We start from the raw sequence: 11,452 nt of genomic DNA on the forward strand, positions 1-11,452 counted from the left end.
CTCTTTCTCGCTCTCTTTCTCGCTTGCTCTCTCTCTCTCACACAGTGGTGGAGAGAGAAAAAAATGAATGAGAACAGTAACCTCCACAATGCTTCAAAGAACGCTGTCTATCTCTCCTGAGTCTTCACATCTGAAGGTAGGAATTTCAAAACAGCCTCTTGACAGCCACGTTCTTCATCTTCCTCTTCCTCAGACTGTCCCAGCCCAAAAGGTTCTCTGAGGGACTGTGGCCGTCATTGGCCCTAAAGAAAGCTACTAGCCACACAGGCTGCTCTAAAGAGAAGGAAAGTCACAAAAGGTCATCGTAGTCGAGAAGCTTTGAGTGTTGGCGGCTCTTCCAAAGACGGAACAGACGGAAGTCGAAGTACATCTCGATCATTTCCTTACCTGGGGATAGAGAAAGACAAGTGAGAATTTGCTTTTGTCTGTATGAATCAGTACTTTTTAAACATGTCATAGTAAAAACAAGAAGCTGTCTGGCAACAGAAGGGACCTGTACATTTCACTTGATGTTTATAAATGTACAATCTCAAACAATGTGTCTAAGCTTCAGTGTCGGGTCCACAATAGACTGTACATCCTGATAAGTAATTAGTGCCAGCCACCTAGTTAGAGAGCCACAAGGTTCTGTAACCCATTAGACAGACTGAAACAAGTCTTTTATTGTTGGGCTAGAGTGAAAATGTGATGTCTTGTGTGTTCCCCATCTCAGAACCAAAAAGAAAAAAAACCCCGCTGTAGAACACCTCAGGATATGTTAAATTTGAATGTATAAAACACTTGGGGTTTTTCCTCAACAGGTTTCATTTAATTTGGTTTAATTTTATTTAAAAATTCAGTAATCCTTTGAAAATAAATGTAATTATACTTAATAGCATGAGCATTGATCAAGCCACTTGAAACCCACAGGAGTAGGAGCAGAGAGAGACAGAAAGAAAGACAGCAAGCGAGAGAGAGAGAAAGCGACATGGGGGTGGGGTTGGGGGGGCCCTTGGGTCCAATAAGATGATGGAAACTGCCATGAAGAATAATGAGATTTTAATTGGAGAATAATTACTGTTAAATCAATAGCTTCAGTAAAATTGAGAAATGCTGGTTAAGGTTGTAGCTCATCGAGTTCACATTTATCTACATGTCAAACCATTCTCTACGTGTATACTGTCCATCCTTGTCTAATTTATGAGTTCAATTCACACGTAATGCAGAAACACAGCTGAGAGGACACACAGGAGAGTAATATTGGCATGACTGAAAGGTTATGGCTGGATGTGTTTATGAGATTGTGATGTGCCATATGTGAGTGTGTATGTGTATGTGTGTGCCTGTTTATGTGTGCACTCATTTGCTTGGATGTATGTGTATGTCTGTGTGTGTGTCTTTGAATGCATATGTTTATCAATAGGCTTGTGTGTGTGTGTGTGTAGTGTAGTGTGATTATGAGAATCTATACATGTATTCTAGTCCCTGTGTCTCTGCTCATATTGTCATTCTAATGTATGTTTCTGTTTACCAATGCATATTCATGAGCAATGCACACACTTATGGACTTTCCCATATGGATGCTTACTTGGTTTTGCGTGTGTGTGTGTGTGTGTGTGTGTGTACTCACCCTGTGCAGACAGCTCAAGAGGAGACTTGAACTCAATGGAGTATGGTCTCATCAGCCTCTTGAGATTTTGAAACAGCTAAGAAAAAGAAAAATGATTCTACAATCTACTTCTTTACAAATTACAACTGCAGCCAAACACCAGAGGACTACAAATGAACTGGAATGAAACTCATTAGCAAATCCAATCCATATGAGAGCAAACTCTGAATCCTCTCTATCCTACAAACAGTATTTAAAAACCTTTCCACTGGCACAAGACTCTGAGCCTTGTTGCAATGGGTATTGCCTAACTGAGGGAGGTAAACACATACGATCAATTGGCAGCAAAGCCGTGTGTTTTGTTGAGAGTGTAACCAATACACATGCAAATAACTGCACCACAAAAAAAAAGAAAGAAAGAAAGAAAGAAAGAGAGTAAGAAAAAAAACCCTGGAAGCTACTTAAACCAACCGATATCTGTGGGTGCAGGGCTCTAAAACTGGGAGTAAGAGTGACTGTAGCAGTAACTGAATGGAGAGTAAGAGAGACAACGCAAGACATGAGAAAGAAGAGTCATTTTATCTTTAGCAAGTGGCTAATCAGCATTTTTAACCTGTTAAGATGTTGGCGGATTCCAATTATGACTCGACGGCTAACAACACTATTCGAGTCACTGCATTTGTTTCCCTTTGACCGCGTTCTGACTGCAGCTGTGTCATTTAAGCCCCAGCTGACACTAACCAGATCATAGCATTACTGTAACAGAGGTTGACATGAACCTTGGCAATGACGTTATACATTACAAACGAACACTTTGGCCCATTGGTATAAAAGTGTCTGGCGTTTAACCCAGTGTTGAATAGCACTTTTAGTCTCAGGGAGTGGGGTTCACAACTGCACCACAACTCTACTGATTTAGCTTCATTACATCAGTGAGAAACTTCTGGTATTTCAGGCAGTGTGAGGTACTGAGCTGGGGCAGCTGAATGGGAAGAAATCACTTGAGTGTTAAGCTGTGTTTTGTGAGTTATGCACTTTGGCTCCTCTGCTGAGGACTGTGTGTTGGATAAGACAAGAGCATATTGAAGGGATCTGAGGGATCCAAAAGGAGCAATCATATCTGATTCATTATCAGAGTGGATTATCTGTGTTATATACACCTTTCCTCTAACACTAACCGTTTTTATTGTCATGATTCAGGGAGATTTCATATACTGCCAAAACAAACCCCCAAAACATTGGAGCGAAGTTGGGGGGGGGGGCGGGGGGGGGGGGGGGGGCATGCACACTTGTTCCATGTGACTGAAATGTGTTGTATCAACAGTTTGTATTTGTTAAAGTAATAGTATTTGTTCAGGTAAATTAAATGTTATTTTTTCATATTGAGTCAGACCGATCTGTTCAAATAAACCTAACAATACAATCTAATAATACAATCTAATAATAATGATGAACACTTATACCCTAATTATGAACAGTGCATGTCTTTCACAGTAAGCGACAGTTGCCCCTGCCAAAAAGCCGTCTTTTTTCCTTTCTTCCTCTTTGTCTTTAAAGCTGGCTCGTGCTCCGTTTTAATTTCGCTCATATTTGGTGATGACTAAATTTAAGCACTGAGGTTTCTCTCAACAGATTTTACCCGAGCCGAGAATAAACCTAGTTCTAACAGACTAAATCATGTTCAGAGGTGAAGGAAAGTCAAATGCAGAGAAGTAACAAAGTTACTGCAGTTAGGTAAACTAGATGGCCCCTTTTCTCAGTGTATACAACTCTTTCTGTTTAATCCTAGAACTTCCTCTAGCCTTTTATATATCATCATTAAGGCTGGAGTGGAATTATTTCGTCCTGGTCTGCTTAACTGGCTGATTTTGACCGAAAGCCAGTAAAATTTCACAATTTTTTTCGGTGATTATTTTGCGCACAGAGGTCTTTTTGTCAGCAGGAAACCTAAAACGAACATCACCCTCACTACTTCAGACTTTACTTTTTCTTTTTTCTGCATTTCGCTCAGTCTGTTGAGATCTTCCTCAAGGAAAAGTTTTGTATCGACTTCAGATACACTTGATGCAGCTGGATTAAGTAACCATGCTGTTTCTAGAAGAATGACTAAAGCCCTCTTGATTGCTAGTGTAAGTACAGAATAAGGCTCAAAGAACCAAAACAAAATGAGACCAGAATTCCATGCGGATGAGTGTATTTAAACAGGTGGAAGAGCAAGGCGCGCTTCAGCTTGAGTGTCTCTACACGACTGTGCTCCATTCTCATGAATTCACGTAAATGTACTGTACATTTTGGCACTGTAATCATCCTGTGTATGTGATACACAAGCATCTGAAAGAGAATTATGCAATAAAGAAAGTACTCTCTAACACGCAGACCGACAACAAAAGCTTTCTTTAAAAAAAAAAGTCCATTCAATTTGTAGCTACCAGTAACATCAGCAGTTTGTAATTAATGTAGCATCAGTGGTCGCACATTGCAAGAGTTATTCTGTTTTCTTATTTAAGTGGGTCAGTACATCGACCCGCATGAGGAAATATGCTCAATATACACGCAATACACATTTCCTATAGCTACTCCATTAGCACAAAGTACATTATATAACTGAGTATACTCAGTCTGGTTTTGCCCTCTGGCGATTGTCAGAGTGCTTCAGTGTCTTATTGGTTAGACAGTCAGACCGGGGACGTGTGATTAGCAGATAGCCTGTCAGTCAAACAGCAACGATCTGTCAATCCACCCTCCTGTCTTCATTAACGTGACAGCATGACCTGGAACTCCAGATCGCAACCACAACATCTGCCTGACAGTGGCACGGAGTGTGTGGCAGCAACAAGACAGACATCCCATCAAAGCACTATGAATACATACAGTAAAATATCTAGGTTAAACCTACACCATAAACCCACATACTGTTTTTGAAGTAAAGTGTCCTAAATAGTTATGTTGTGTTTGTATCGTTTATATGCAGTTTCTGTGAAGCAGCAAACACCTCTTAGATAGGTAGAGGAGAAGAATTAAGTGTAGTCAAACGCTGAATGAAATGCATGGAAAACATGCAAATACTGGGATAAACACATCACATCCTGAAAATGGACCCACATTTGGATGAATAAAGAAAACAGAACAGAATGTGAAACATACCTTCTCCCCATTGGCATTACCAAGCACATAACAACCCATGATGTGGACAAGATTGGGCTCTGGGTTTAGTAGGCTCATGAATCTGCTCAGTCTCTTCCAGAACCTGTACGAACAGAAACAGGAATAGAATCCTGGTTTGTCAGAGAAGAAAGAAGTTCAAGTTTGTGTTGGTTAGAAGCTGAAAGACTTACTGGATCATGTCCTCTTCTTTTTCCACTTTCGCAAACGTGGCAACCTTGTTCTTAAGCAAGTACAAATGTCCAGGGCCTCCCTGAAAGAAAGAGATTAGTGATGTATGGCAAAGCAGGCACACACACACACACACAAACACACACTCACACACACACACACACACACACACACACACACACACACACACACACACACACACAGAGTTTTTCTCACCTGACAAAAAATCAGCATGTTCCAGATCTTGCAGCCTTTTCTGTAGGCGGTGAGTTTCTTCTCTATCTCCTCTGAGGATAGAAAATAAGAGAAAAAAAAGGGATGGGAAGAGTGAAAGAGGGCAAATCGAGAGAGAAATACAGAAGCAGCTGGCTCGAGCCACAAATCATACTGCCAATATTACATATTTTAAAAAATCCAACTGTAAGCCTTCTCATTATAGGTATGGAAAAGAAATGGCTAACTCATGCAAACAATGGTTGGATCACTCACCAAGAATATCATCAAACGTGGCATGTTCATGATCCTGAACAGGAAAAAAAAGTAATACTATTACTGTTATGACATTGTTTCAAATGATAAGTTGGGCAATTTTAATGAACAAGTGTAAAGTGTCAGAACTGGAGTCGAGTTCTTTTACAGAGACCTAACATGAAATTTCATATTCAGACACAAAAACAGATAAAACGAGTTAATTTAAACAATACAGAGACTGCAAAAAAACACTACTGAGTGTAAAATATTATATATAGCCAGTCACTGGTCAAACACTCTCAATTACTTTGACGTTGAGTTGGCGTTGACAAATTATATATGTAGTGCTTTGAAGTTTTTACATTATAAAAAAGATTTGTAAACTTGATCATTCCATGTTTTGACTAAATGCAAAGATGCGTTTATTGTCTCAGTAAGTCAGCTGAAAAATTATATCATGTCATTATTTGCATAGACTTCAATACCAGGTCATTATTTTGTAATTATGCTGTAATATTCATTTTTAGGAAACATGTAAACAGATAGTTTGCATTACTGAGGCCATCCAAACAATATCAAGAGGAGTCTATTTGCACTACTTAACAAAAAGAGGCTTTGTAGTGGCCAACTGAAAACAGAAGCCACTTTGATCCCGGGCTGTGTGAAGCATACTCACATAGAGGATGGGAATGATTGACGGGTCGTCTCGGCGAATAATATTGGGCACGTACTCTGCTTTCGGAACCTTGGACGAAATCAGCTGGAAAAGAGAAAAAAAAGGCTTTCCTGTTAGAGACTGACTGGTTAATACATCGTTTGGTTCATTTGATTCGTGCATGAGCGTGCCGGCATCTTGACAGACAGTGCGTGTAGGCGTTTTGCGAGAGTTCAAGGTGCCTTCACCATGATTTTGGGTGGTATAAAATCCTCCCCTTCGCAAGCTATTCTCTCCATCTCTCTCTCCTCTTCCCAGTGCACATCATCATTCACTCCTTCATCCAGAGTCCCAGAAGAAGACTGAAGATCTCCACCTGGAATAGCGAGAGACAAATCGAGAACAAAAGAGGTTGACATCTAGAAGGTCTAGTCCTAAAATGACTCATCTAGTCTCACCAGAGAGGAACAGTAAAGGAGAGCTAATGTTTAGAAACACAGAACAATGAGAGAATTGATTAAATTCTTATAAAGCAAAAGTGCATGAATAACATGGTGTGGAGACAGATTTAGAATGTAAATATGAATCAAAACCACACAGAGACAGAAACCACTGATGTTGTATAGACATCCAGTAAAACACACACACAGGAGCAAAAGGAATGAGAGAGTTTCAGGGAGGAAAGAGAATATTCAATTCAGGCTGTGTAGCAGAGAGAAGGAATGTGTTTGTGTGCATGTATGTATACATTTGTGACTTTATATATATATATATATATATATATATATATATATATATAATGTGAGTGTATGCATTAGGAGGAGTATAACAGCATATATAAAAGTGTGACTGTGTTTTAAAGTGTATATGTTTAAATGATGTATCTCAAGGGTGTGTGTGTATGTGTGTGCATGCATGCACGTGTGTGTGTGTGTGTGTGTGTCTCTATGTGTCTCTATGTGACTGTATGCATCTGTAAGTGTGTGAATGCGTGTGTGTGTGTCTGTGTGTGTATGTGTGCGTGCATATTTATGTGTGTGTGCATGTTTGTGTGCATATGTATGCATGTGTGTATGTGTTTGTATGTTTGTGTGTGTGTGTGTGTGTGTGAGTGTGTGTGTGTGTGTGGACTCACTGTCTCTTGAGTCATGTAGCAGGTCAGGTTTAACTGGGGTGGGGTCACTCCAGGAGCGGCTGAAACTCTTGGCTCTGCGCTCTGCAAACGCTGATGCAGGAATTGAGGAGGCAGTGGAAAAATGTAACACTGCATTTTTTACCCACAAACACATGTACACGTACACACGCATGTATACACACGCATGTATATACATGCGTCCTCCTTTGCACGCGCACACGTGCACACACACATAAACACACACACAAACATACTAACACAAACACATACACACACTACATACACACACTACATCAAACTAAGAACAAGTTAACAAGGTAGTGACCGGTAAAGGTCTCAAGCTAACAAACCTGTCAAAACCCACCACACTCCTAAAACGCACACACACACACACACACACACACACACACACACACACACACTATATCCAGCTAAAAGACAAACAAGGTAGTGACCAGTACAGGTCTCAAGCTTACACACATACACACATACACACACAAATGCATGTACGCGCCCACACACACACACACACACACACACACTAACACAGACTGCATTCAAATAAGAGGCAAACAGGGAGGTGATCAGTAAAGGTCTGAAGCTGATAAAACTATCAAAACCTAGTAGACAACAAGAGCCCATAGTAGATGCAATCCGGTAAGAAATATAGGACAAATCCATGACATTTTACAGTAATGTTTCAAATATTGCAATTCATGTGCAAAAATGGATAATTGTACAGTTGATGTACACTGCAGAATTGTGACATTTGCAAAGGCTGCGGAGGTCACTGGATAAAAAAAAACATAGAACAGTTTTTTTATTCCAGTTGTTCATTACTTTCAATGTAACATAAATTTATTTGTTGTCAGTAGTAAAACAGCCAATTTAATTCAAATGTCTGTGGAAAAAGCATCAGGGACTGAGCAGTTGATATACATCACAAAGTCACGAACGAAATCGAACAGGAATGTGTTGATCGCATGAATGGTTATACGTAAATAACCACATATGCACATGCATACACGCACACACACACACACACACACACACACAACTACACATACACACACATCATTCAACTCACTCTGAGCTTTCATCCTGCGACTGCCCACCATCCTCAGATGTTTCCGGAAGTTTCTGCAGGAAACAGGTTCGAAGGAAGGAGCGAGACGGACATATAGAGAAGAAAAAAATTGAGAACGACAGGAAAAGAAGCACTGAGGCAAATTAAATACTGCCTGAGAAAATGAGCGTTCCCTTCTTCCAAAACATGCCACCAAGTCATGCGCGCTGATGGCCAAGGATGAGTGTTTGAAGTTACGTTATAAAAAAAAAAAGAAAATGTTACAGACCAACGCAAAACCACCGTTTTTCTGCAATAAATGAAATTACTTCTAATGAAGTTTCAAGAGGGGAATTTTCAGCCAGTCTCCCACCAATCAGACCTCTTTACTATATATAGCATCCTCCCACCTCACTATTCAAAATCTATCTTTCTCCCCACCTCCTTTTGATGGTGGACATGGTTGTGATGTCCAGAGGGAAGTTCTCATACCCAAGCAAGATCGAGGTTTATAACCATCCACCTCAAAAAGACCCCCAGTCAAATACTGTCACCAGGCATGTTCACACATCCCTACTCACTACCATTGAAAACTCAAGCTATTGAAAACAAAACGAAGCAGCGACAAAGGAAACATGTTCGGTTCAAAGGGGCCAGTCCTTGTGTAAAATTAAATATCTTCAGTGGGCGTTTAAAGGTATTACATCCGACACCATGGGCCCGCTCTTTTTTCTTTTTCTTCTCTTTCTTTTTCTTAAACAAATCTATACTTCAGCGTCCCAATGAAATTTCCTCATCTACAAATCTTCCACCATTGTCAATTTGTAATATAATGTGCTGAAGAACAAAAGCTGGTGCACTCAATGTGCAGAGAGATTTTCAATAGCTTTTTTTTTTTTTCAATAGCTTTTTCAATTTTTTTTGCAGCAGCAGAGCGGATCAAACTTGATAAATGTGCCCTTTATTTAATTTAAGCATTGATTATTATGTGACTCCGAGCTTCATCGAGAATTTAACATCAATACATCTTTTTCTCCTCTGACCAGTCACACAAACGACACAATGCACCTCAAATCCCGAGAGGGGCTCAAACAGGACTGTGTTACAAAGGGAGATGGGCAGGTCGAAACAAGAGCTGCGATTCAGTGGTGTCACTAAATTACAGCATAGACGAAAGCAATGCCTAGAACAAATACAATTTTATTCCATCCAACATGTCTGTGAGGTTCCTTTGCATCAAGTCATCTGCACGTCAGCCTCAACACAACATTCACCGTGAACAACTTTCAGCTTCTGTCAGCAGCGGTCAGCAACACCCCCATCATGTACTTTCTGTTTTACTTCTAGCTTGCCCTTTGCTTCTCCTTTATTCATCTTTGTTTTCTGTCTCTACTTTAAGAACCCCGTGTTAGTGTACTTGGTGCTAGCAACTCCTGCCATGCCCTTTGGCTAAGTCACTGAGATGCCATGGATCAGTAAACAGAAGGTGCTGTTACTGACTCCTCTGTCTACATCAGCCAGGTTCTAACACGCAGGCCTGCGTTTTGTCCTCCAAGGCCACTCGCTGGTTTAGAAACACCATTATTTAATCTCGGAGCCATCTGGCTACACTAGGAACCGTTTTCCACATCAGGGACATGTGATGAAGAGACAGTAAAGTCTAGTACTCTTTTACTGAATGGTTTCTTTTTTTCTTTCTTTGTAACGAGAGTCTAAGGCAGCCACAGAACCATCTGGTAGCATTGTAGTCTTAGTATGAAGACTGATAGAGGTCAGGCAGTTCTTCTGCCTATTTGAGGGCATCAGTTGTTCTACCTATTTGAGTGTTAGTATGAAAACTGATATACAAATCGCTGTGATAATGCTGCGAATATGGCTGTTGAGCACTTACCAATATATCTTATGAATTTCACACAAAAAATGATTAACAGATTTTTGGCATTAGCCCCCAAGAAGATAGAAACGGCACTGGTCCTCCACACTAGTGTCAGCATCACAGAAAAATGACTGGAAAAACTTTTGCAGGCACTTGGCCACCTTAATTCTTAATTTCTGCTTTTCTGCTTCGAGTAATGTGTGTGTGTGTGTGTGTGTGTGTGTGCGTGCATGCGGGTGTGTGCGTGTGTGTGTGTGAATGTTTTTCTTCCATCAGCCAACAATCACTGGCTCTTGTCCAGTAAGAATCAGAAGCTGATAAACAATAAATTGTTCCCTACCAAACTGTCTTAAAGAAAACACTCTAATGTAAAATATTTCCTTTCATGTATTGTTAGGAAATACTATTCAATGTGCTATGATTTAAAAGGCAAAAATAAGTCCTGTGCAAATATGTTCTTAAGCCACCTAGAAATCATTGTGCCTCCGAGTTTTTTCAGTTATTCTCAAATAGTCAAATACTATCAAGTACTTTTATTTTTTGCCATTTGTATTATGTTCTTACTTTGACTAGGTAGCATGAGGTTTAGTTGGTTGAAGAGAACCAAAATGACACGATCAAATGGCACAAGAAAAGTTTCAAAACACTAGATGTGTCTATATCTCTCCAGGGCATTGACCTCCTCAAATGCAATTCACTTTCCTTTGAAATTTTGACAGGAGCCAACACCTGCTCCCTCTGAATTCCTCCATACCAACCAGAGGAACCATTAGTGCCGCTAGCCTGAAAACACAGCAAAATAAGCAAGACCAGAAAACAAAACAAAACAAAACAAAAAAAACCCTAAAACTGAACTCTCACCCGTCCAGCCAAGCGCTCTCACTCAGATTAGCGTTAATATTTAATGGTCAAATTGTTTTGATTTCAAGTTGATTTAATTGCAAATAGTACCAGCAACATACATTTCTACTGAAAGTTCTTCCAGTGTGAATGTTGGTTTATTCAGCCATCTAAGGCATTGAATAATAAAGAAAAAATCAATGGAATTTTAGTGTTAAAGCTAATTGTTTGGAGCAGTGAACAATACTCTGTAGGTACCACACCAAAGAAGAACTTGTTCTTCAGAATAGAAACATTTTATATTTGTGACTAATCTGTTGAATAAATAGATCAAAATTCATTAAGAAAAAATATTTTTAAACATATATCTTATTTTCAAGTTGTGACAGGCCTTTGACAGGGTTGCATCAAAATGTGAACATTTTTGCATAAATTAAGAGAAGAATGACGTAGAATACTCTGTACTTTTTTAGTTTTCCTTTCTCAGC

The 11,452-nt window shown here is 39.7% G+C and overlaps 1 protein-coding gene across 1 annotated transcript in view; it reads right to left on the bottom strand.

Annotated features, from left to right (window-relative positions):
- Window positions 1-289: 289 nt before the first annotated feature.
- The window catches only part of nsmfb (NMDA receptor synaptonuclear signaling and neuronal migration factor b), a 27,356-nt gene continuing 16,193 nt past the window's right edge, over window positions 290-11,452 (bottom strand). Inside the window, exons 7-16 of the mRNA XM_030791783.1 lie at window positions 8,270-8,322; window positions 7,183-7,272; window positions 6,296-6,423; window positions 6,069-6,152; window positions 5,411-5,444; window positions 5,138-5,208; window positions 4,924-5,003; window positions 4,733-4,835; window positions 1,610-1,685; window positions 290-387 (exon numbers count right to left, since the gene is read on the bottom strand). Coding sequence (XP_030647643.1) covers window positions 290-387; window positions 1,610-1,685; window positions 4,733-4,835; window positions 4,924-5,003; window positions 5,138-5,208; window positions 5,411-5,444; window positions 6,069-6,152; window positions 6,296-6,423; window positions 7,183-7,272; window positions 8,270-8,322 — 817 coding nt within the window. The remainder of the gene's footprint in view (window positions 388-1,609; window positions 1,686-4,732; window positions 4,836-4,923; window positions 5,004-5,137; window positions 5,209-5,410; window positions 5,445-6,068; window positions 6,153-6,295; window positions 6,424-7,182; window positions 7,273-8,269; window positions 8,323-11,452) is intronic.

This window comes from Chanos chanos, chromosome 14 (genome assembly GCF_902362185.1).
Source record: "Chanos chanos chromosome 14, fChaCha1.1, whole genome shotgun sequence".
Taxonomy (NCBI): domain Eukaryota; kingdom Metazoa; phylum Chordata; class Actinopteri; order Gonorynchiformes; family Chanidae; genus Chanos; species Chanos chanos.